The sequence below is a fragment of the Notolepis coatsorum genome (assembly GCF_963971535.1).
Source record: "Notolepis coatsorum genome assembly, chromosome: 15".
Taxonomy (NCBI): domain Eukaryota; kingdom Metazoa; phylum Chordata; class Actinopteri; order Aulopiformes; family Paralepididae; genus Notolepis; species Notolepis coatsorum.
In genome coordinates, this window is record NC_140179.1 from 79,157,799 (window position 1) to 79,184,897 (window position 27,099).

Sequence of the window (27,099 nt, forward strand, 5' to 3'; positions counted from 1 at the left end):
GTAGCTTAGCTGAGCTGTCAGTCGCCTGCTGGACGGTGGTCATCATCATAACATTCATAATATCTCCTTCACAAGCGACACACCGGTAAGAACCAGAGCCCTGCTGCTACTAGCTGTGGTTGATCTCAGCTGGTATCCATGATTCACTAAGGTTAGCATGAACTGTCGCTAGTTCTAATAACGCTGCTAGCTAAACTACGAGAAGGTTAGAACCCGGACGAGGTGGCAACAACAACAGCGTTTCCTGTAGTATTAGGAATGTAGTATTACTCTGCCTGGCGTTAGCTAACGATAACGTGTTGTTTCCCCCTGAACGTGATTTAAACTGAAGTAGTTGTCCTCTCTTTAGCTAACGTTACTGTGGTGGCTGGTGGTGCAGCTAACACGTTCACTAGCTCAGTCAGTGCTGTTTCATTGACACGTTGTTACAGTAAGAAGGTTTTTAAGAAAATGGTTTGTAAAGCTATTTTTGAAAACTACAAATGTGAATAATTCTTTTTTTTGTGCTATTTTCTTTTAGAATACTGTTTTGGAGTCTTCATTTTTGTTAAGAGAATATAGGACAGGCATATATATATAAGCATTATGCTTCAGTCTATCTTTTCAGTCACTGTAAAATCAAATATTGTTAAATGATGGTGTATATTGTATTGTGTGTGATGATAACTGAATATACTACTACTACTACTACTACTACTACTACTACTACTACTACTACTATTTGTTCACATTATTTATCCCCAATAGGTGTTCCAGTCGTGGGGGGATTGACTGCATGATCAAGATGTTCAGAGCTGGAGGTAAGTTTCCCTACTTTTTATTAAATGAGACACGACACGGAGCTGAAATGACCAACTCACCACCATTCTAGCTGAAGTTATTAAAGTTGGCCAGAACACCACTGGCTAGTTAACGCTAAACTTCTCAGCGTCCATAGCCCGTTTAAAAACTTAAAATAGACTGATTGAACTCGGGAACATTACCTTACACAAAGTGGCCTTGTGGAATTCACAGTCTTATCAACTGATTATAGCCAACATTTACCAACCACAAACAGTACTGTATTTGTAAATCTGGTATGTCATAAATGTATAAATGTAGCAGTACTGTCTATCTGTATGTCATATATGTTATGATGCATTGAAAATGGGGGACCCTGATGTAAACGAGATGAAAGTCTTTCTCTGGTCTGCATCCCCTTAACAATTGTGTGTATTGAGCCATACTGTATTGTACCCATTCTGCAATCTGTTAATAAAGTTTTCAATCAATCAATCAACACTTGGTTGGTAGCCTAGCATTACATTTACATTTAGTCATTTAGCTGACGCTTTTATCCAAAGCGACTTACAAGTTCTGTACGACATTAAGTCATCAGGAAGGGCACAACTCATCAACGTGTTGAGTGCTACAGTGTAGGTTAGTTTATTAGGACAAGTGCATGACAGTAAGGTTAGTTAGGGTTAGATATATTTTTTTCTTTTTAATTCAGATAACGGTTGAAGAAGTGCGTCTTTAGGCGTCGGTTAGACACAGGGGTATTTCGTTTCGTTTTCAAGGTCAGTTTCATTTTCCAGAATGCAACGTAATGGCAGGCATGTTAGACATTGGTTTTGCCTCCTGAGCACAGTGATGTAGTACAATGCCAAAGCAGTAGGTGGCAGTAGGTGGCGAACATGAAGGCAATTTTCAACCAATCAGACGACTTGAATGTGCCAATACACTTCCTGCAAAAAAACAACAAACCACCATCTTTAAATGCCTCTGTGAGCCATTTAGCCAGCGTCTATACTTTCCATAGCCGCATTTCTGGCAGACGTTTCTGGTCATGTGACATGTGCGCCCAATAGTGTGACGAGCTGTGTCTTTGCCCATTTCCACGTCAAACAGCCTGCAAACTACCTGGCGTTCTATCGCCATGCTCTAGTCTAAGACAAACTCTAACCTTAACCAACTTCGAAAGAGTGCCTAAGCTTAACCGTCGAAAGAACTTGCCTAACCTTAACCAACTTGGAAGATTGCCTAAGCTTAACCAGTGTAGAAACTGATGTCGGCCAATCGGAGAGCGTCTGCCAGAAATGCGGCTACGGAAAGTATACAGGCATTTAGCCAACAGCATTTATTTTTCAGCAAAGAAAGTGCAATAAACAAAACGGATACATTCACTGTGTTCTGCCTCATTTGTTGATGAAACAAAGCTAACATCAACACAATTGACCACCAAGAGCGGAGTTTAGTCTCATCGTCGCTGATTTTGTTAGCTTACGTGCTAACGCGATAGGGATATGCCATTATAACAGTATAGCATTGTGGCTAGCAGCTAAAGTTAGCTCATGTTAGCCAGCCAGCACCAAACTGATCATATCAGGAGCTATCAGTAGCTAGATAACATTAGACAACGCCTCATGTATTAAACAAAGGAGAATAGATGACTGGGCCATTTTGTTTAATGCTTGTTAAGATTGAAAGAGGAGCTCTGAGCTAACAGGGTCTGGTAGCTAACGTTAGCTCACGTTAGCCAGCTGCTCATGCAATCGTTAATGCTAGCAGAATGAATGGATGTAAACTTTATTTAACAGATTGCAGAATGGGTACAATACGGCTCAATACAAACAATTGTTAAGGGAATGGGACTGGGCTCCTTATAACAATAACTTGACAACACATGGTAGCTGCAGCTATTTGGGACAGCTCTGTCGACGGCTCTGTCGTCACCGGACGTTGGTGAGGGCACGCAGATGTCGGTATCTACTGTGCATGGGCGTTGAGCAACAACGGCTCCGCGCAGATTACATGACACGAAAACACCTTTTCAGCGTTCCCGCTAGGGAAACACGTTTTCCTGCCAAAACGGCATTTCTATTTAACTAGGACAGCAAACGTAATCATTCAGCAACAGAACAAAAACAAAAACACCCAGTCTAACCATAATTAGTCAACGGCGAAAGATTGGACAGGTTTCGGCTGTCCTAACTGGGGTGGGTAGTTCATTCCACCATTGTGGGGCAAGGACTGAGAATAGGCGACTTCTCTTTGATGACCCTCCCGGAGCTCGGATAGGAGTAGGTCTGAGGCGGCCAGAAGATGCAGAGCATAGGGGTCTTGAGGGTGTGTAGTTAGTAGGGGTGGGACGATACATCGATCCAGATCGATACATCGATGTAATTATCAACAATCGAATCGGATCGATGCGATGTAATAAGATCGATTCATATCGATACTCTTATTTTGAAAATCCTGTGGCGAGTCTCATATCCGCCCAAGAACAACAGCAGTAGCTCCGTGTGTGTAGATGTTACAGCATAGCATTCTCCCTTTCTGTGTGTGTGTGTGTGTGTGTGCGCGCGTCTTTGGAAAGACCAGATGAGGTCAGAGGAGTTTGATGTTTAAATGTTATTTAAACATAAACTATATAATGCATAATAAATGTAGGCCTATACATGATCATGCAACATCAACAAATTGTTGTAGGAACGGTTTGGGAGAGGGAGGTTGTGAGTTTTGAGTTCCAAAAAATGTAGCTTAAAGTTTAAAGCTCAATATATAAAAACGTGGCACTTTACAGTGAACAGGAGGTCTATTTGTATTAAAAACAATAGATTGATTTTCTTTTAAATGTCTGGAAGAGCTCAAAAATACAAATGTCAAATGATATTTTCATTACCTTTTTTTTGTTGATCTAAATGTTACTGATTGTGTTAAATGGGCATATGATATCATCTCATATCGATCGCAGGCACCTGAATCTAATCGTATCGTATTGTATCGTGAGAGACTTTGTGATATCGGCAAATATCGTATCGTTGTCCAAAGAATCGATATCGTATCGTATCATGATCTAACTGGTGATTCCCACCCCTAGTAGTTAGAGACCATTGACGGAGGTAGGCGGGAGCAGTTTGTGTCCCAGTGCTATAGAATACTGCCCGATAACCACAAACAATACCCATATAGGATTCTGTAAATCGAATATGGTAACCCCAGCTTGTTATGATGTATATAAGACATGAACTATGTGAAAGATAAAGGGTCCAATATACCATTTGCAATACAGTTACTTATATTGTACCAATATGTAGCTTGGCCCTGGGAATTGACTCTGTCTCTGTCTCTCTCTCTCTCTCTGTCTCTGTCTCTGTCTCTGTCTCTGTCTCTCTGTCTCTCTGTCTCTCTGTCTCTCAGGTATCTTGAAGTTGGCAGTCCTCATCTCTGCCTTCATCCTGGCTGTCTTTCTGGCCTTCGAGTTACTGGAGATTAATATGGATTTTAACCTGGGGAGCATGTTTGGTGAGTTACTGGAGATTAATATGGATTTTAACCTGGGGAGCATGTTTGGTGAGTTTTCCACTCACTATGTGCACATTGCTATTGTGTGTGGAGAAAATGAACTCCGGAAATGCTCCGAGGTTATTGCCCCTCTAGTAGCAACAAGAGTTATTTTTTCCCCCTATTTTGGCTTGTAGGTTATGTTTATGTACCATTAACCTCGTTCCCATTTTTTTCTCCGTGAGATAAAGTCTGGTAAAGAACTACTGCCGAAAGTGTCTGTGCTGTAGAATTTCCGGTGTATACTTCCCGTGGAAGCTGCCTCTAGTCCGAACGGACCAACCAATTTGCCGAATCCTGTCGACAAACAAGCTAGAACGTCCTGGTCATGTAGTAAATTCTTCAGGCAAAGCCGTTGCAGTGGCTTAAACGAGGAAATATTGTGCACTTCACACGTTTCTATAATTGTTTTGTCGGAACCGGAACGCCTGTAGCCGGTACTTCCTGTACTTCCGTTTAGACACTTTAGGAGGCATATCTTTACCAGCCTAACATGGATCACACTTGAAACCATATACCTTGCTTTCTATACTTGTAACCCCGCACCTTCATAGCTGAACAACAGGGTTATTTACCTTAAGGGATGGGTGAGAGTCCAAATGATGGACCTTGTGTCATTCAAAATGAGGGACTTGTCGATTGACTTTAGTACTTGAAAACGAAAGCATTATATATTTACAACATCATCAAGTGACCATCTGGTAATCTCCTTGGATATCATTTTGTTTCTAAGATCGAAAGTAATCCAGCATCCACCAGGAGCGTTCAGGTCCAGCTTTTCTTTAATTTGATTTGATTCATACGTGTATAAAAAAAAACAGTGAATGATGTGGCTTCTTCAGGTTCAACGTGATGCTTGTTTCATACGACTACTGTATATGAATGATATGAAGAGAAAAGTCAATCTGAACACTCCGGGTTACTTTGATGTTGATCTCTGTCTTCCTGCTCGGGCTGACACCCTGGCCAAGTAGCATATGCTATGCCTACTTAAGGCTGGGCGATACGGCCAAAAACCTTACCGCGATTAAAAAATGTCATATCACTCGATATAGATAATTATCTCGATATACATGAAATAATTATTTTTGTCGAGTTTAAAGGATATTTTTGCTGCTGAAGAAACCAGAAGGTTAATTGTGGTTCAGAATATTCTTTATTGTCAGAACATGACAAACTAGGCCTACTTGCCAAACCACAAATCTTGAGGTAGAACACGAACTGTATAACAATACAACTTTTATAACTGGCATTAACAATGGAAAATTTATAAATAAATAAAATCTCAATTCTGGTATTAATAATGAAAAATAAATTAAATCTCAAGTCTGATTAGCACACATAGCCTACTGTGTACAGACGGTTTCAAACTGTATTTTAAATTAGAAAAGCAAACAAAATAAATGGACAAGAGAAAAATAAATCTCAATTTGGTCAGTATCATTTGGACAAACAAAGCCATTACTTTTAAGTTGTGGGCAAGAAAGACAAGTCTGTCCACAAATCAGAGGTAGAACACAAACTGTATAACAATACAACTTTAATAACTGGCATTAATAATGAAAAGAAAATGAAAAATATATCGTGATTATCGTTATTTTATCGCCAAGCCCTATGCACTCACTAACTATTTGTTTCTCTTTTCAGCACGACCTGTGCCATTGGAGGGGAGTCGTAAGTATACTTTCACATCATACATTTCAGCATTTTGCTTTTGAATGAAAATTGTCTCTGTAGATTCACATTGTTCTCTTCCATTTTTGTTTTGTTTTTGTTGTTTTTTTGCATCTTCCATATCTTCCTATTACAACACAGCCATGGTCATGGATTCTAGAGACCTAGGGCTAGATCCACAAAGAATGGATTGCACGGTGCTAGTTGCACCCTACTTGCAATTCATTATAAATTGAAAATGGGGGACCCTGGTGTAAACAAGACGAAAGTCTTTCTCTGGTCTGCATCCCCTTAACAATTGTGTGTATTGAGCCTTACTGTATTCTACCCATTCTACAATCTGTTAATAAAAGTTTCAATCAATCAAAGAACATTTTATTAACAGATTGCAGAATGGGTTCAAAACTAAGGCTCAATACACACAATTGTTACTTTTGTCTTGTTTACACCAGGGTCCCCCATTTTCAATTTATAATGAATTGTAAGTAGGGTGCAACTAGCACCGTGCAATCCCTTCTTTGTGGATCTAGCCTCTAGTGTCAGATTTACTCTATGTAAGCTTATAATGGCCATAGTTGATCCTACCACATACAGATAGTTAATAAAAATACACTTAGACTTAGTATGTGGTTATTAGAGATGCACTGTTTAGCTTAAGTCTGTGTAGTGCTTTGCAGTATGAATAGAGCTGTATGTTGAGAGATTATCAACTCAAACCGGTCTGTGTGTAAAGCTTCGGTCTGTTTCTGCATGTCTGTGTGGTTGGAATGCACCACAGTTTGTCTCCCTATAGCCTAGAGCAGGGTATCCATGAGCATTTAATTTTTGGACAGCGAAGTTGTCCAATAAAACTCCTTTTTCTATTTATTTCATTTTTACGACTCCCTCTGATAATCACATTAACATAATTAGCAAGCATAGTGTACTTCATACTTGAAAGATCGGTTTGTTCATTTTTTTTTTTTTTAATGTCTCCGTGTTTCTCTTCATTGTCAACGTTACTAGTGGGGGAATTTCGTGTAAAGGGACCTCTGTTTCGCCATTACTGTAGTCTACCGCAACAGAGGGCATTGTGATTTGAACTTGCGAATGTGTGTCGCCAGAAGGTGATGTCATTGCCAGAAAATGCACTCACCCTCTCTCGTTGCAGGACAGGGCGGGTAGTTATGCATTCAATAAGCCATGGCTGCGGCACACTTAACCCACATTCACTCGCCACAGTCAATGTTTTTATTTAAAAAACAATTACCAGCCACGATGGCCGTCAAGATTTATATTTGCCAGCCAATTGAAATTCTAGACATTGGGCGGTAGATACCAGCTAACGGAAACCCTGGCCTATACCTCGAAGGAAAAACCACAATATAAAACAGAATTTATATTGTACTTTCCAATGATCTGTGACCATTTTAAGTCAATAAACATGGACAACTGTTTCCCTAAGAGTATCAACTCTTTGAGTTTGTGATGTCATCAAGTGATAATGAATCAGTGATACTTTGTGGGCTCATAGAATTTAGTTTTTAGATATTAAATCCCAATGATTAATTTAAATGTAGGGCTTGCAGCTCTGAATCAGACCATGTCCCCGTTTCTCTGCTGTTCAGCTTCACCCTCTAAAGCCGACTGTCGCACCCAGGCGACACTACATGTTTAGCAAATTCCTATAATTTCTCCATAAGAGAGCATACAATGCACTCTTGATCGGATATAGACAGAGGAGTTTGTCCCTGGTTTTATAATAAAATGGCGCAAAAGAAAAGGTGTATGATCATGATGTATGTTCAAGTATTCTAACTTGTTGAGGACGGTCCAGATAATATAAATGAAAAGGACTCGGAGCCAGAATGTTGGGGCAGTGATGATGACAATCATAGTGATACATTGATACTAACTTTAAAGAATAAGCTCATAATTGGCAAAAATATAACACTGTCCAGGATAACCTTTTGTCTATGTAGGCTTTAGAGGGTTACTCAAGTTCAAGTTTCAAGTTTCTTTAATAGTTGTCATACAGAAGTACAGAATACTTTTATACAAACTGCTTCTTACTGTTGCGCTCCAGAGACTGTGCAAGACAAGATAAGTATGAAATAAAATAACATAGTAAAATTAGAAGTAAAAAAAATGAGGTCACAGTGTTCAGTTTAGACATATGTACAATGTTCGATGCAGAATAGACATAGTTACCATACATGTCTACCATCATTGTCGCATTCACATATTTTAATTGAGCTGTACAATATTGTAGAAATAACGTTTGTGAATTATTCCTTAAAGCTGCACTGTGTAGTTTTCGGGTGAAAAACTAACCTCTGAAAACAATAAAATGTATATGGCATGCTATATCTTTAGTATTGAATATATTAAATGTATATGGGCTGGGCAATTAATCGGAAAAAAATCACGATCTTGATTCATAGACCTATGCAATCTCATTTCTAAATTATGACTATTTCTTTTTATAAAAAGAAAAGAAAAAAGAATATATATATTTTTTACTTTTTTTAAATGATGACGATTCTGACTTGAGTTATTTTGCATGTTACAAGAGACTTAAGTTTAAGTCAAGCACTTTCATATATGTTATGTTTAAGTTTAAGTCAAGCACTTTGATATTATGTTGTCTGTTTAAGAAAGAGTGCAATAAATGATTTTATTGAAAAAATAAGAATCGTGTGAGAGAATCGTGATCTCAAATCGTGATTCACATTTTAGCAAGAATCGCCCAGCCCTAATTATGCTATATCTTTAATATTGAATATATTAAATGTATGCTATATCTTTAGTAGTGAATATATTAAAGGGACACGCCAACATGGGAAATGCGCTTACCATCTTCTCCAGAGTCAGACAAGAAGATGGATAGTACCAATTTACTTTCTGCATTTAGTCTTTGACTGTTTGCCAAAAACACCCCTATTAATTTGTGCTAAGCTAGACTAGCTTGCAGCTGGATAGCTTTCTACTGAACACAGAGAGGATATTGGTATTTATCTCTAGAGAAGACTAGAGTCTCATGAATTCCCATAATTTAGAAACAGATTTCAAGCATTTGTAACTTTTGAAAATTTGCTATGAACATTCATGCCCAGTAGAGGAAGAGCCCTATAGATCTCGGTGACCCCATGACCTTTCCTCAAGCACCTGTAGCACTTGTGTTAATAACGGTAACGGCTGTTTGCCACGGGCACAGTTCTAGGTTCGAATGAGATGAGGAGTAATATGCACAATTAAAAGAATAGTAGACCAGAGGCAGAGTTATAACGTTAACCGGTGTTTTAATTAAAAGCGCGCTAGATAAACAGTAATAATACATACATACGTAAAGTACAAGTTATGCTTTGAAGTATCCCTTTTAGGTTAGGTCAGTAACCTCTCCTTGCGGGAGGGTTAGGTCGATATCAAGGCCTAGGTCGATTGGATCAACACATTGGGGTTCGTTCAGACGTCTCTGAGGTTATCATCGGTAAATCTATATTAGTTTATCAGGGAATGCAAATACCTTATTAGGTGAATTGGCCCTTTAAACCCTTTTTCTTTACAGGAAAACGATCAGTGATTCAGCTATAATCGATATGTCATCTAGAATGTTCTATTATGACATCACCACAAACGTTCTAGAAGGTTCTATTATAACATCATACAGTGGTTAAGCATTTACCCTCTAATTCTTATAGGAGAATATCTGTATCCAGTTTTGATTTGCTTTGGCACCACCTGTTGGTCGAACTTGGTATATACAGGAAGTGGGACCTCATGGTAAAACGGGTAGTGGTAGCTCACAGATAAACGGGAACTATTTATGTTCCTATGATAGTTAGACCACCAGTTTTTAAAGTTCCATAAAGACAGTTGGTTGATCAAAGCCCCTGATCAACCAACTGTCTTTATGCAACTTTAAACTAAAACTAAAAAATGAAAACTTTAAAAACTGGTGGTCATAATGTTATTATAACATTATGACCACCAGTTTTTAAAGTTTTCATAAAGACAGTTGGTTGATCATTGAGGTTTTGGGCCGTTTCGGGGATGTAACTTTATGTCTTCCCAGCTACACAGATCAGCTTTATATGTATTTGCTGATACGGTGTACTGGGTTTACTTACTGTACTACAGGCAGATAACACACCTCGGACCGCTGCTGATAATTAGTCAAAATGCGTCCATGACCTACAGTACAGTCTGGGCTTATCTGCCCAGGTAGTGTTTCAATGGTGGTGTGTCTAGATCCCCTCCCCTCGGAGGGACATGTTTTGAATAAATTTGGTACAAGATTTATTTCGCATCACAAATAGATCAATAGAGTCCGTATTAAGTGATGTTGTGTTTCCTTTTAACACATTGACGGCCACAGGGATTAGACGGGCCCCACTCTAGACGACCAGCATATGTAAACAGACTTGGGGCTGTTTGTAGAGCTAAATCTACACTTTAGTATTGCTATCTGTCCATTCTCATTGTCAATTGAGATCATAAACCGTCCCTTCAAAATGGATTAAAGAAAAAAAATGTCATCAATATGTTCTCATTTTATAGCGCCGTGAATATAAGCGTTATATGGCATTTGGTCTAGTATATTTCCTGGAAGGCGAGATAAAGGGATAATAGCTACTAACGTTATATCCAATGGCATTTCCGTTATACATAAGCTACAGTTAAAACTCAAACTGCATATGATCGGTATGATTCTCAAGCATGTATGAATGAAAGGGGGGGGGGGGGGGGGCGGGGGACGTCGTTTCTGATGATTTATTACCAATAACCGTGTTCGTCAAAGTAGACACATACGCTGGTCGCCTGGTTGAGTATCATAACAAGGCCCGATTGGGCTGTAATTTACGTGAAAAAGATCTTACCATGAGCCGGTTGGATCCCCCCGAGCATTTCCCCGTTATCGATTGTCATCTGGTAGATCGATATGTCCATTGGCTGATGATAAATCCCCTTACTGCATAGTGAAATCCGCGATCCAAAACGTATTCCGTGCAACAGACAATAGCTATCGCTTCAGGTGAGTAGGAAACTACATTAGAGATAAAAAAAAAAAAGACAACTTCGGCCACAGGGAACACTGCATTATCGTGATAGCGCCCCTAAGAGGATCTGGCCGGTAATGCACTTTCTCGAATTCAAAGAGTAGGGTACATCTGCAGTGCAGCTCGGCGACCTTGAATAGGTTATTAAAATGGAATAAAAGCCAAAACAACTTGCCACGGATATATCCGTCCTTCGTTCCATTAAGCATGCATTCGAAAGCCGGATATATCCGTGCTTGGGCACCATTGTGTTAAAATGTAGCCAAGAGTACCCTAACCCTGTCAAAACGGCAGTCAAAGTGTATATTTTCAGCACTGTGTTTAGCAATGATTTGAAGTGTTATTAGCTAAATATGAGCTTATAAAAATCTCTGTGCATTGCGCCGGAAACCAGATGATTTGGACGTGAGGAAATGACGCTGTCATGAAATCGTTGTAGTCCTAAGAAAGGGGAGACCCAGGGCTTTCGATCGACATTGAAATTTCATGAATTTCATATTCTCCTTTTGGTTTTTCTCCAATTTACTCAAGCATAGTAACAGACACAATATTTCTGACACTGGGAATACATTCCCCTACATGTCCCTAGATACCAAGGACATGCAAATGGACCTTGTAGAAGTGGAGCAATCTTCTATTTACTTGGGTGTGTACTTTTAGGTGGATTTCTTTTTTTTAATATGGCTAGGGCTTGAGAGGTTAATTTAAAACCACAGTTAACCTCTTAAGCCCGACGAGACCGGTACCGGTCCCAAAATGACATCACGTCATGAATCAATCAATAAATCTTTTGTACACATTATCTCAAGAAGGTACTGAACGAGATCAGTGGCAGTTTTTCATGTCTGGTCATTGTTAGCATGGTGTTATTCACTGTCAAAGATGCAAAGAAAAATCATAATTCATATTCTCTTTAATCACAATTTAAGCAAGCCTAGTAATAGACACAATATTTCTGACACTGGGAATACATTCACTGAGGTCCATAGATGTCCCTAGATACCAAGAATATGCAAATGGACCTTGTAGAGGTGAAGCAATATTCCATTTACTTACGTTTGTGTCGTACTGTGCGTTGTGGAGGGTGATATCATCAGAATAATGTATTTTTAATCGATTTTTGAAATTCCTTTCCACAGCTACTAAACCAGCCAGGTACAAGTGTGGCCTGTCCAAGGCCTGTCCAGCCGGACACTTCTCCTTCAAGATGGCCAGTGGGGCGGCCAGTGTGGTGGGGCCCAAGATGTGCCTGGAGGATAATATGTGAGTCAACAATAGAGGCCAAGTCCCTCCCCTTTTCACTGGACTCATATGGGACCCTATTTCAGAAAATATCTAAGAATTCCAGCTTCGGCAAAAGGACAATCTTTTTAAATTTAAATATATATATTTTTGTATTATATATATAATTTTGATCCAGTTTGAATTGTGCCATGAATTACAAATGTGATGTTTTGTGAATTTTAAAAGTGTAATTGTCAGCTAGCTAACGTTACATTATAGCATCAAAAGCTATTTATAATGTTGGCTAACATTAGCTAACTTTCTTGACATGAAACATTTTCTTTTTAAATTTACAAACGTATGTGTGGCACAAACAGGATACAACACTATTATTTCACTACCCTATAGATTTTTTCTGAAATAGGGTCCCATGGTGGTTAGCGGAAGAGGAGGGACTCTCAATACTCCTGTGTACTTCTTGTGTTGTCTTGATGCCAGCCTCTCAATACTCCTGTGTACTTCTTGTGTTGTCTTGATGCCAGCCTCTCAATACTCCTGTGTACTTCTTGTGTTGTCTTGATGCCAGCCTCTCAATACTCCTGTGTACTTCTTGTGTTGTCTTGATGCCAGCCTCTCAATACTCCTGTGTACTTCTTGTGTTGTCTTGATGCCAGCCTCTCAATACTCCTGTGTACTTCTTGTGTTGTCTTGATGCCAGCCTCTCAATACTCCTGTGTACTTCTTGTGTTGTCTTGATGCCAGCCTCTCAATACTCCTGTGTACTTCTTGTGTTGTCTTGATGCCAGCCTCTCAATACTCCTGTGTACTTCTTGTGTTGTCTTGATGCCAGCCTCTCAATACTCCTGTGTACTTCTTGTGTTGTCTGTGTAGTTCTTGTGTTGTCTGTGTACTTCTTGTGTTGTCTTGATGCCAGCCTCTCAATACTCCTGTGTACCTCTTGTGTTGTCTGTGTACTTCTTGTGTTGTCTTGATGCCAGAATTTGGACTTTGATACAGACACCACTGCATCTTTTATGAGAAAGTGGGTTGGTCTTCTCTGGCAGATAGGCAAAATCAACACTGGTATTTATTTATCCTTAAGGCCATTAACGGGAAATTACCTCCTTATCTCACATCACTACTAGTTTGGAACTCTAGACCCTATATGACTCATGCTCAAATTATTGGCTTACACTGGAGTTTCCCCATATACAGACTCAACTTGGAAAATCAGCCTTTCATCATAGTGCCCCTACTACATGGAACTCTCTTCAGCTCTCACTGAAGATGAAACGACCTATAATGCAGGGGGAGTTTAGAGGCTTACTTGCAGGCCTGCCAGTCTGTAACTGTTTTTTACCTACTTATATTAGTTAAAAACAGTACATCGCTTTTCAGGTGTTTCACTCATTGGTCTTTGTGGTATCTTCATCTGGGATGCAGTTTCTGGTGTAGCGCGTCATGGTGGAGGGGGACGTGGGTCGTTTGAGTGTACTTGTTGTTTTGGCGTGGGGATCGCTGGTTTCCTGGAGGTCGCCGGGGGAGGTGCAGCCTGTGGCGGTGACATCTGTGTCGCCGTGCATGGCGGTGTGAGTGGCACGCGGGCTGTTTGTGTTTTCCTTCGGTTATGACATGCTTTATCAGGGGGTGTGTCTTGGATGGGGATGTGGTGGGGGGTGTTTGGGGACTGGCTGTCCAGGGGGGGTTCACATGCCTTCGAGCGACACTGTACTTATTGTACTTATTTTATGCCTATTCTTATGTCTGCACATTCTACGTTGCACTACTTTTATTGTCTTTTATACCTGCTGCATTTTATACATTGTTTTTATTCTGTCGACTGTATGCTGATTTTATGCCTGTTAATTTTGTGCTACTTGCTGTGGGGCTTATTATTATTATTATTATTATTATTATTATTATTATTATTATTATTATTATTATTATTATTATTATTATTATTATTATTATTATTATTATTATTATTATTATTATATTATAAAACATGTATGCATTCAAATGTCTTAAGTCAAGAGTCACTTTATTGTCCCATCAGCTGGGAAATTAGTTTTGGGCTTACACCCACACTGCAGGCCAGCCACAGACGCATACATACAGACATGACACAACTGACTCCAAACAGAAGAGATGAACAATATAAAAAATACAATAAAGTACCTGCACAGCAGGATGTCTGGCAACACCATATATATATAGTAATAGTATAACCAAATGTTGATTATCGAATATCTATAATATATAACGACTAAATATTGGTTATTCGATAATTGCCCGCCATTTATCTGGCACTATTTAAAAGTTGAACTGAGGCCTGTGGTCCCCAACACCTCTGGGGTCGAACACCATCTCCTCAGTCTTCTTAACATTTAAAACCAGGCAGTTATTGTCATTGTTATAATAATAATAATAATAACTTTATTTGTATAGCACTTTTCATACAAAAGTTGCAGTTCAAAGTGCTTCACAACAGTGAAAAATACAGGCGTAAGCTAGCATAAAAAGATAGAGGTAGCATTGTAAATAGGCCTCTGTTTACAGTTTCATTCAGTAATAAAAATAATAAAAATAGGTGCGGCTGGGTGGCACAGCGGACATTGCGCTCGTCACCAACGCAAGAGACACCGGGTTTGACTCCGGCTGTCGGCGTTGCCTCCGGCTTGGGCCGGCCGTCACACTAACTCATTGGCAGAGTTAGCGGGTGGTAATCTGGACGTTGTGGACAGCGACTCCTACAGGTCGGTTGGGGCGCCTGCACAGCAGAGACAGGAGATGGCGGGGGTAGTGTGAGTCTCCCACATGTTACACCTCGCCAATGAGAGTCCGCGCTGGCAGGTGAAAAGATGTGACAGGCTGCCTCCTTGTGTACCGGAGGGGACACGTGATGCAAGGCTTCTATCCTCCCTACGGCCGACCTGTGGGGGGCATATGTGAGCAACGTTCAAGACAGGGGAGGGGAGAATTGGAAACACGAAATTGGGACGGGAGAAAAATAGAAAATAAGGACAAAGTGGACAAAAAAACTAAAAACTAAAAAACAAATAATAAAAATAGAATAGACAGAGTAAAAAAAAAAGTGTGCTTTGATTCAGTTAAAAAATAGGCAAACAATTATCAAATAGAACGGACATACAACAGGGTATTTAACATGCAACAGAGCAGTGCATCAGTGTGAACCGACACATGAATTTGATAGGAAGTGTATACAAGTAGGCAGGGTAAGATTGACTCAAACAGAGCAGCAGAGGAAGCTGGTTATGTGTGCTAGCAGAGCTGGTCACGGTGCACGTGTGCGGTGGTTTGTCCACCAAAAAAGTGCCAAAAGAAACTAGCAGAGCCAGAACTGTTCAACTCCCCTGGAGCCACAGCCACTTTTTTTGGTACTTTCGCTTTCACACCAGCTGCAGCCTGAGAACTGGAGTGTGAGGGGCTGTAACACTAAAGATGGCGGCAACGACAAAAAGAATTGCTGCAAAATAAACATACATTTGTTGTTTAAATAATAATAATAATTCTTTTTATAGAAATATACTAATAACAATATAGATAATTATCGATATCGAACAATATGAATAAAAAGCGCGACATGGGCATTCCAGAATGGCGAGGATGCAAAGCATGTTAGACCATTGGACCCGTCGCAGTTTACATTACACATAGAAACTGCGCGACTTGCGAGAGAAGTTGTCACACAGCCTTCAAACGCAGGGCGGAAGAGCTAGTTTGCTTCTAGAATTGAAGGTCCGCTCTGCTCCGTGTCTATTATGAAATGACAATTGCACGTTGACACGCCCACTACGCAAAGCCTCTGTGCTACTAAATAATTGTTCCAGTTCGCACATATCTATTTTTAGGGGCAAATGCGAGTGAAATTGTCACACTGTAGAGCCCTGGTGTGGTTACGTCATTGCTTCTTTAGAGCTGCTCTACCGGTCACAAGGTATAGTCAAAATCCATACCGTAGTGCAAATTCCTACCGGTGTACTTTCTATACCGTCCACCCCAGCCTAGTAGTTTGAAATGTTTGTTTTGGTGTGTGTCTCGCCACAAAGCCATGCGGTGTGTGTGCAGTAAAACAAACATGGACTCTGTTCTCACAGTGTTTCCTTGCTCGTTGCAGACTAATGAGTGGTTTGAAGAACAACGTGGGGAGAGGACTCAACATCGCTCTGGTTAATGGTAAATATTTACAAAACTATTTACTGGCATTGCTGCAGTTGTACTCTAATGTGTATTGTGTAGGTGTAGTGTTTACGTCATTGTTGTTTCCAGCCTGTCCACCTCGCTTGAAATCGCCATGTATTTCCAATGGACACATTTCTAAATCGTCTCGTTTAAAACAAATAAAGCATGAACATTGGCATGATGTACCATCCACAATCTATAGCTCAACATGAAACAATTCGCAATTAATTGTAAAATAATTACGTATAATTTTATTTCAACCAAAAATGCTTAAACAATAATGTTAGTGATAGAAGGGAACAAATTTTTTTCAAAAATGGAAAGCTTGCCAATGTTCATGAGGCATAATTATTACAATAGCCGATAATACATTTTCCCAATGATAAATCCCTTTACGGGTGGACCGCGCAGGAAACTAAAGTGTTGTCAGACTACACCTCCCTATGACTGTGCTTTGGTAGAACTATGGTTCATCTGCTTTTGAGGAAGATGAAGTTGAATAAACGTCATCTTAACACAATGGTGAAGATATTTGTTCTATCCCAGTGTTATATAAAAAGAAGCAGGGAAGCTGGACCAGCACTCTCAGATTCAAGTATTTAATAGCAGCCTGAAGTGGAAACAAACATGTTTCGGAATTCTTATTCCTTCGTCAGTGTTATGGCTAACCACTTCAGGCTGCTATTAAATACTTGAACCTGAGAGTGCTGGTCCAGCTTCCCTGCTTCTTTTTATATATCAATTTACGGGATTTCAGCACCCAGTGTCGGATTTGTGAGCGCGGTCTAACTTGACATTCTATCCCAGTGTTGACACAGGCCGACGTTTCGGACCAATAACCAGTTTGAAACAAACCTACATGTGTCTCCCACAAAGATACAGTGCTGTACTCCATCGGTTAGTTAGGGCTGACCCCGATTTTTTTCATTATTTCTAAAAGCAAAGAGGCTGTATGGCTAACACTAATGGCGTGCATACCAGCGAGGCTAACTGCCTAAGAAAACGGGCACAGAGGCACTGAAAGAGGATTTCACCCGTCTAATGAACACACTAGACTAGACAAATATCAAGATGTATCCATCAGTGGACCAATTGCATGATTTCTCTGAGGACAAGAAGCCTTCACTCGACTCCTTTAGACATTAAGCACCCCTACAGCCCAAATGGAATGATAAACAAATTAAAAATAATTATGTAATATATAAATATATTACTTCCATAGTCGACTGTTGGCAAATGTTGGTACTTTGGGAGACGTGTACCTGGAGTGAAACTGTCTGGTACTTTGGGAGACGTGTACCTGGAGTGAAACTGTCCGGTACTTTGGGAGACGTGTACCTGGAGTGAAACTGTCCGGTACTTTGGGAGACGTGTACCTGGAGTGAAACTGTCCGGTACTTTGGGAGACGTGTACCTGGAGTGAAACTGTCCTGTACTTTGGGAGACGTGTACCTGGAGTGAAACTGTCGGGTACTTTGGGAGACGTGTACCTGGAGTGAAACTGTCCGGTACTTTGGGAGACGTGTACCTGGAGTGAAACTGTCCCGTACTTTGGGAGACGTGTACCTGGAGTGAAACTGTCCGGTACTTTGGGAGACGTGTACCTGGAGTGAAACTGTCCGGTACTTTGGGAGACGTGTACCTGGAGTGAAACTGTCCGGTACTTTGGGAGACGTGTACCTGGAGTGAAACTGTCCCGTACTTTGGGAGACGTGTACCTGGAGTGAAACTGTCGGGTACTTTGGGAGACGTGTACCTGGAGTGAAACTGTCCCGCACTTTGGGAGACGTGTACCTGGAGTGAAACTGTCCGGTACTTTGGGAGACGTGTACCTGGAGTGAAACTGTCCGGTACTTTGGGAGACGTGTACCTGGAGTGAAACTGTCCGGTACTTTGGGAGACGTGTACCTGGAGTGAAACTGTCCCGTACTTTGGGAGACGTGTACCTGGAGTGAAACTGTCCGGTACTTTGGGAGACGTGTACCTGGAGTGAAACGGTAGCTTCTGCTCTGCAGCCTGTGTGGCACCCATCCCCCCAATGGTAAACCTGGATAATAAGATTCAAGAGGTTTATTTGTCACATACATACCAGGGCATACAGTGAAATGCGGGTGGCCATGCCCGCTTAGATTGTGCAATAATACTAAATAATAAAATAGACATAATAAACGGGTAATAAAATAGACATAAAATAGGCATGCTAAAGTCCTGAGATAGTGCAATACAATGTTGGCTACGTATTAAGGCACTGGGTCCTATGTACACTACTATACAATATACCGTTTTTACTCTATATCCTTATGCTTGCTATTTCTAAACTATACTATACAAGAACCACATCAGTTCTTTAAATAATAATAATCCCATTGTTGCGCTTACTGTACCTACACACTGGGAGGTAATGCAATACGCAGCACTGTTTTAACCCTTTCACTGTCGCACTACCAAACGGTTAACCCTTTCACTGCGACAATACACAGAAGGTTAACCCTTTCACTGCCACACGACAGCTGGCGACCGTCGGTTGTGTGATAGTAAAGGGTTAACCTTCTGTCGTGTGGCAGTGAAAGGGTTAAACATCACTATTTGTAGTAATGGAAATACAATTATATGTGGATGATAATGTGATCTGATTCCACCTCCCCGACAACAGGGAAAACGGGGGCTCTGACGAGGACCGAGTTCTTCGACATGTGGGCAGGGGGTGAGCACACTTCCCTCCCTTTTTACTTTTAACATGATAACGATTTCATAATTTTGCATTTCATAAAGTTATTTCTTCATGGCACCTGGCAGATGTGGCGCCGCTGATTAAGTTCCTGAAGGAAATCGAAGACGGGACGGTCGTGTTGATAGCCACCTTCGATGACTCTGCAACAAAGTACTGGCTTTTCAACAGAAGGCTTCTTCTCACTGATGCAATCATTTAGAGTTACTTACTGTAACTAGAGTTACTTTACCTGGAAGAATGAGTTACTTACTGTAACTACAGTTACTTTACCTGGAAGAATGAGTTACTTACTGTAACTACATTTACTTTACCTGGAAGAATGTGTTACTTACTGTAACTACAGTTACTTTACCTGGAAGAATGAGTTACTTACTGTAACTACATTTACTTTACCTGGAAGAATGTTTAGCTGTTTCCAATAAATGTGATACTAGATAAATGTATTGGAATAAATGATATATTTAAATACCGGTCTTCTAAAAATGAATAAATGGTCGGGGGTGGGGGGGTTTGCTGTGTCATCAAGTGTACCAGGTACTTAATTTAATTCAGACAATTCTAACTTACCTTTTTGGTGTTTTTGTTGTATAGACTAAATGAGGAGGCCAAGAAGCTGATAGGTGAACTGGGCAGCTCGAACATCAGTACCTTGGGCTTCCGGGATAACTGGATCTTCGTAGGGGGCAAAGGCATCAAGACAAAGAGTCCCTTTGAGCAGGTACTGAACCATGTAACCTGTAACCTGTTTGAGCAGGTACTGAACCACGTAACCTGTAACCTGTTTTCCACAGAGTAATTTGCATAGAGTATATAGATGTCAAGATAACAGTTGTGAGCAGGCGTGCACTTTGAAATCACTTTTGTGTATCATTACATTTGTTATACATGTATATATATTAGTGCTGTCAATCGATTAAAAGATTTAATCGCGATTAATCGCATTTTTTACATTTATTTTGTATCTACCTTAAACGGATATTTCTCAAGTTCCAAGTTTTAATACTCTTATCAACATGAGAGTCAACAAATGCTTTCTTTATGCAGCCATTTAACACAAAAGGATGACCCTCATGCATTGCAAATTTGCATCAAATTCAAAACAGAGTGATGCACACAACTTAAAAGAAAATAATAATTTAAAACAATGAATAAAGTGTACATTCTACGACGAGCTAGTCAAGATGAGAAGCTCGTTCAGCCACAGACTCATCCCCCCCCGACACTCAACTAACCGCCTCGGACAGTCCTTCATACCAGCGGCCATCAGGCTCCACAACAGTGGGCAGCGACTAGCAGCCTCCAGGCCCCACAACAGGGGGCAGCGACAGCGACTGCTACCAGACATTGACCTGGGACTTATAGGAACCCAAGGGGGACAAAGTAGACTACCCTGGTACTTTGATTAATGTACACTCAGTAGATAGTAAATTATTATAACACTACCTCTTGCATACTGCACCTCATGTGACACTGTGAATAATGTGAATATTCCTCAGCTAGTCAGATAGTAAATTATATTGACCATATTGATCAAATTGTTTACACTGCCTGTGTTGTCTTTTACTACCTGTATACTGTGTTGTTTTACTACCTGTACCCCTCCCCCCCATGCTGCTATGATGCCTGAATTTCCCCAAGGGGATCAATAAAGGAATATCTTATCTTATCTTATCTTCACCCACACAAGGGCTGAGTAATCAACCCCCCCCCTCTCTCTCACACACACTCTCCCAGCTCTCTTTCTCTCTTGCCCCTTCCTCATCTCTCTCACCCCCCTCTCTCTCTATATATCTCACACACACACACACACACTTCAGAAACAAACATAGTATCAATGAGAGCATCAATAATACACCTAAGTGAAGTCTAGTAAAAAAAATAATAATAATAATAAGTAAAAAAAAAATCTTAAAAGTTAATCGTGAGTTAAAATAAATGGTGGCGTTAATAGAATCGGCGATAACGCGGTTTTAACTTTGACAGCCTTAATATATATATATATATTAGGGGTGGAACGGTATGCATTCGATACGATTCGATATGTACACCGTTCGATACGACCTCCACGGTTCGGGGCATGTGTGTATTGTTCGGTTATATAACGTTAGCCTCGAGCTAGGCTAACGTTACGTTAGCTACGAGCTAACTAACTTTAGCCGCGAGCTAAAGGGGGGTATATTGACGAGGCTTGACAGAGGTTCAAATATAACTGTTTGTGTTCAATAACGAGCCAGGAGACTAGAGCATGTATGTCAACTGCGTCTGTATTGCCAACCCATAACATCCTGGTCCCTGCTGCTGGGACGTACCAACTCCACACACCACTGTGGGGGGTTTATATTCCCCATTCCCTTGTAACATCTCCCTTTTTTTTTTTTTTTTTTTAAGATAACAGTTACAACATTCCTTAGTGCAAGTTATTATTAATACAAGAAACCCCATACACTTCCTCGTTTAAAACCCTAATCATCTTTTCTGTGACTTTTACTTTTTGATAGTCTAGTGCTGGTTGAGCATTATGCATACTTTATGTTGGCCTTTGTCTATAATGTGGCCACAAAAATGGAAAGGTTTAATTATTTAGTTTGTTTGCACTAAGTTAATACTTTGACAAATGTTGCCTATATTTTTCAGTCAGTTCGGTCTTTGTGTGCCAAACATTATTAATGTCAAAAGGTCAACTTTTTTTTTTACCAAATAAATGAGAAGCATGTTTAAATCAGCAATGCCTCCCCTCTTGCTCTACCAAAATCTCTCCTAGCTCTAACTGTCACTGTCAAAATAATGTGCCTGATGTCAAATGGCCTCATTCTTTCAGTTTTTGCATGACTATGTCCTTGAGAATAACTGAAAATTTTGATTATTTTTAGGCTACATATCTTATGTTGATGTATGGTATTTTTGGAGTGTTAAATTCTTTTTAAATAAAAAAACAACATAAACCGAACCAAACCTAAAACCGTGATACGAACCGAACCGTCGATTTTGTGAACCGTTCCACCCCTAATATATATATACTGTATATACTGTATGTACTGTACTAAAGTTAAATGTAACATTCTACCATATACTACTTCACTTACAACTTCCTAGAATATCATACTTGTTTGCATTGTAAATATTGTAGACTTCCTGGTGTGCAGTCCTTTTATCTCATGTTGGCTGCCTGTGTCCATGGGCTTATCATGACTAGAGGCTCACTGTGTCCATGGGCTTATCATGACTAGAGGCTCACTGTGTCCATGGGCTTTATCATGACTAGAGGCTCACTGTGTCCATGGGCTTATCATGACTAGAGGCTCACTGTGTCCATGGGCTTATCATGACTAGAGGCTCACTGTGTCCATGGGCTTATCATGACTAGAGGCTCACTGTGTCCATGGGCTTATCATGACTAGAGGCTCACTGTGTCCATGGGCTTATCATGACTAGAGGCTCACTGTGTCCATGGGCTTATCATGACTAGAGGCTCACTGTGTCCATGGGCTTATCATGACTAGAGGCTCACTGTGTCCATGGGCTTATCATGACTAGAGGCTGTGTCCATGAGCTTATCATGACTAGAGGCTCACTGTGTCCATGAGCTTATCATGACTAGAGGCTCACTGTGTCCATGAGCTTATCATGACTAGAGGCTCACTGTGTCCATGGGCTTATCATGACTAGAGGCTCACTGTGTCCATGAGCTTATCATGACTAGAGGCTCACTGTGTCCATGGGCTTATCATGACTAGAGGCTCACTGTGTCCATGGGCTTATCATGACTAGAGGCTCACTGTGTCCATGGGCTTATCATGACTAGAGGCTCACTGTGTCCATGAGCTTATCATGACTGATCTCCTTCTCCCTTACCGCCCCACCCGTTCCCTCCGGTCCTCTTCCACTGCTTCCCTCACCGTCCCGTCATCCAAACTCAAATGTTTTGGTGATCGGGCCTTCTCCCGCACTGCACCCCGACTCTGGAACACCCTCCCTCAGACCATCAGAGACTCTCCCTCACTCCCCACCTTCAAATCCCGTCTCAAAACCCACCTGTTCTCCCTAGCTTTTAACCTTCCCTACCCATAACCACCCTCCTCCAACCTGTTGTTACTCTGGCTCTATGTTCCTGTGTATTTCATATTGTTCCCTGTTTTCCCTGTGGTTCTATGTTTCTTTTGTTTCTTTGTTTTTCTTTTGTTTCTGCCTACTGTCAGCGACATCGGGCTACTGAGAAGCGCTCTATAAATTAAATGAATTATATAAAAGAAATTATTATGACGGTAGAGGCTCGCTATCAGTCATAACCTCCCCACCTCCACGCTGTGTGTTCCCCCCCTGCAGCACATAAAGAACAGCGCAGACACCAACAAGTACGAAGGCTGGCCGGAGGTCCTGGAGATGGAGGGCTGCGTCCCCCAGCGGCAAGAGTGACCTTTTGAACTCTTTGAGTTTAAACCTTGGATCTTCCGTCTCTTTTTGGGGGCACGCCCCACCGTCCTCCTCAGATAAGGCTACCTTGTGTGGATTTAACAAAACAGTCTTCATCTTCAAAAATTCTAAAATCATTAGAAACCCAGGAAATATTTCCAGCACAAGGTTTTTTTTCCTTTTTTTTCCTTCCAGAACGGACCATAAAGAACTCGATAGTTAACTGAGCCTGCGCACGTTTGTTAATCGCTTTAACCATTATTTTCTTGTCGGTTCAGTTGAGAAGTATTGATTCCCAGGAGAGAACTGACCACAAACTGTTTGTTCAAATTCCCCCAAATCAAAATAAGGTGAAGTCTGCGCTGCTTGGAGTCGCCTGTTCTTATCCACTACTTCTTGATCACACTTAAACACTTTCAAAGCCGGCCGTGTTTTCCTTTTTACCCCCTTGAATGCCCATCAACCACTTCAATGTTAACGTTAATATTGCCTAATCTATGTTTTAAATTATGGCTATGTGTCTAATCTGCCCGTCGCTTATCAATGACTCATTTTCCAGTTAACATTGTCGAAGCGGATTGTTTTTTTATCGGTTCATTTCCGTTTTATAGCATTTTGAAAAGCCCTCGTTTTCACGGAAAATAAAAATATTCCGTGATAAACGCCCTGTACTGGAATATTCTAGAACGTTGTCATTTTTCTGCCTATTTATGAATAGTTTTCAAATAAACGCTACATTATCGATAGTATGTGTACGTATGCACGCTGGTGCCGCAAGCTGAAAATCGATTATCTTATTTCCTGATCGCTCGCACAGCCAAACAGCCATATCACATATAGGGGAAAAGCTTAAATCTCAGTGAAAACAGGTCTGATTCCTTACCTGAGATCAGATGGTATCCAAAAAGATTATTCCAATTCCTGATCGCCATTCCAAAAATCTATCCTTTTATTGATCCAATGCTACGTACTGTAAAGACATATTACACGCTGTTCTGATGGTCCACAATGAATCCGATCGGCTCTGGTTACATGCGTGAGAAGTAAAATTAAACGTTTTTTTTCTCATCCATTTTCATTGAGTCCATTCCAAAAGGGTGCATTACCATCTGAGAGACGATAGGGGGCGCTTTTTTCACATCTGAGCGCCTGGCGGGGCTGGTTTCCCAACGGTAGACTCGGTTGATGAAATATGAATTCAGATCGCTAATAAAAAAATAAAACGATATTTGTCGTTGTGGGCATTCAGGGGGCGGGCTGATAACACGTGTTATGTCGTCCGTCGCATCCAAAGTGTTAAAGGTATCAACAGAGTTATTGATCACACTTAAAGGTATCAACAGAGTTATTGATCACACTTAAAGGTATCCAACAGAGTTATTGATCACACTTAAAGGTATCCAACAGAGTTATTGATCACACTTAAAGGTATCCAACAGAGTTATTGATCACACTTAAAGGTATCAAGAGTTATTGATCACACTTAAAGGTATCCAACAGAGTTATTGATTACACTTAAAGGTATCAACAGAGTTATTGATCACACTTAAAGGTATCAGCAGTTATTGATCACACTTAAAGGTATCAACAGAATTATTGATCACACTTAAAGGTATCCAACAGAGTTATTGATCACACTTAAAGGTATCAACAGAGTTATTGATCACACTTAAATGTATCAACAGAGTTATTGATCACACTTAAAGTTATCCAACAGAGTTTTTGATTACACTTAACTCATTATGCGCCAATAACATAATATTACGTTGCTCGCCAGCAGTTGAGCGCCAAACACGCAATATTACGTTTTTAGATCCTTTGATCTTTTTCCTCTGATCCCCGTTCTAAATCATCATCCGGGTCATTCTAGCCGTCCCTGGGTCGTTTGTATACGTTGGAATTGCAATGCCGATCGAATATCACTAGGGGGCAGTATCACCTACCTTTTGAACTCGGATAGAAAGGCAACAGGATAGTCGGTGAATGCACCGGACTATCGAGGCTCGCTCTGAAGGCCTCTACATGCTACAGCAACTTCAAAGCAACTTCAACACAACATCAGCGCGATTTCAGCGCGGTTGTTGTTTAGGGTCTTGTAGACTGTGTTGCGAGGAATCTGCGTACATGTCTCCAAAATCTAACCTAAACAACCGTTGCGTTGATATTGCGTAGCAGTGATTGGTTGGTTAGCGAATGGGGGCGGGGCTGTCATAGAATAATATAGGTATCGCAGAGAATACCATCCGCCATTGTTGTAGCCAGCCAGCGTTGATGCTAAATAATTAGCGTCACATAGCTGGCCTTTTTCTGAAAACCCAAGCACATATTGTTCCATAGCATACGCCTTCAGTTGATCATGACAAATCCTCTCTTACCTTGACGATAAAAAAGCCTCCATAATTTAGTAAATAAAGCTGTAGCCAGCCAGCTAGCATTGGTGCTATACAAAATGCTATCCACATTAGCTGCATAGCTAAATACAATGGTATCCTGAGGTAACTTTAACGTTAAATACAACGTTTGCTAGTCGAAATGACTGGACACACACAGGGACAAGTTAAACATCAATCAATTAATTTATTCCAATAGGTAGTTTGAGCTGCATGTGAGCCGGTCTTTCTCTCCTCTCCATTGGAAACGAATGAAGTTACGTTAAAAAGCAAAGAACCGGCTGACAAAGGTTAAGCTGCTAGCAACAGACACTATAATACTTCCGGTCGGGGAATTTCAAAATAAAAGAGCGACGACTAAAAGCACCGGAAATACGTTTATTTTGTACATAATCTAACGTTAACACGAACCTAAACTAACTTTAGATTAGTTTAGGTTCGTGTAACGTTAGATATTGTAAAAAATAAACGTATTTACGGTGCTTTTAGACTCGCTCTTTTATTTTGAAACCCCCCGCCCGGAAGTAAAAACTATGCTTATTTTTCTGCTTTTATCAATGGGTTGGTTGAGAAGGGAAGCGTCATCTATCTAGGGAACCTAGCTACATACGGGGTACAATGTTACATAGGCTGCGCGTTGATTTTGCAGAAGCATAAAGGTAGAGTGTCTGCAACACCGTTGCTTTGTCGATGTTGTGTCGAAGTTGCTTTGAATTTGCTGTAGCATGTAGAGGCCTTTAGGGGGAGGAGCTCTTCCAAAGCAATCGCTGGCGGATCTGATCGCCTCGGAACCTATAGTGTCCCGTAGACACGTGTAATTACATATAAACAGGTAATCGCGATCGCCGATGGGATCATTGGAATTATTCTTTTTGGATTACCTTCTGGCTGAGGTAAGGACCCCCTATGTCTATTTTACCGAACGTGAAACATGTTTATGTAACGATCACAGTGGCTTACTTTACAGGTCATAAACAAGGCTTTTTCTAACTATCAGATTTTCGGGGTAAGACCTCTTGATGATTTTGTGAAGGTACATATGTACATGTCATATACCTTTTTGATTTGGGGGTTCAGGGAATCAACCAGAACGATTCAGACT

General features: G+C 40.6%; 1 protein-coding gene across 5 annotated transcripts; it reads left to right on the forward strand.

Moving 5' to 3' along the window:
• Nucleotides 1-26,361, forward strand: fam3c (FAM3 metabolism regulating signaling molecule C). Of its 5 annotated transcripts, none has more exons than XR_014620545.1 (11): nucleotides 1-85; nucleotides 748-800; nucleotides 4,183-4,287; nucleotides 5,974-6,000; nucleotides 12,179-12,302; nucleotides 16,402-16,460; nucleotides 19,120-19,170; nucleotides 19,263-19,347; nucleotides 19,789-19,915; nucleotides 23,521-25,188; nucleotides 25,220-26,361. XR_014620545.1 is itself a non-coding variant. In XM_084330310.1 (10 exons), exons 2-10 carry the CDS (start codon nucleotides 776-778, stop codon nucleotides 23,608-23,610), a joined length of 693 nt encoding a protein of 230 aa, XP_084186436.1. In that variant the 5' UTR covers nucleotides 1-85; nucleotides 748-775; the 3' UTR covers nucleotides 23,611-26,361. The 5 variants fall into 5 exon arrangements, 3 of the variants coding, with proteins under 3 accessions (XP_084186436.1, XP_084186437.1, XP_084186438.1); XR_014620546.1 differs by having other exon boundaries at nucleotides 23,521-25,067; XM_084330310.1 differs by having other exon boundaries at nucleotides 23,521-26,361.
• The last annotated feature ends 738 nt before the right edge of the window (nucleotides 26,362-27,099 follow it).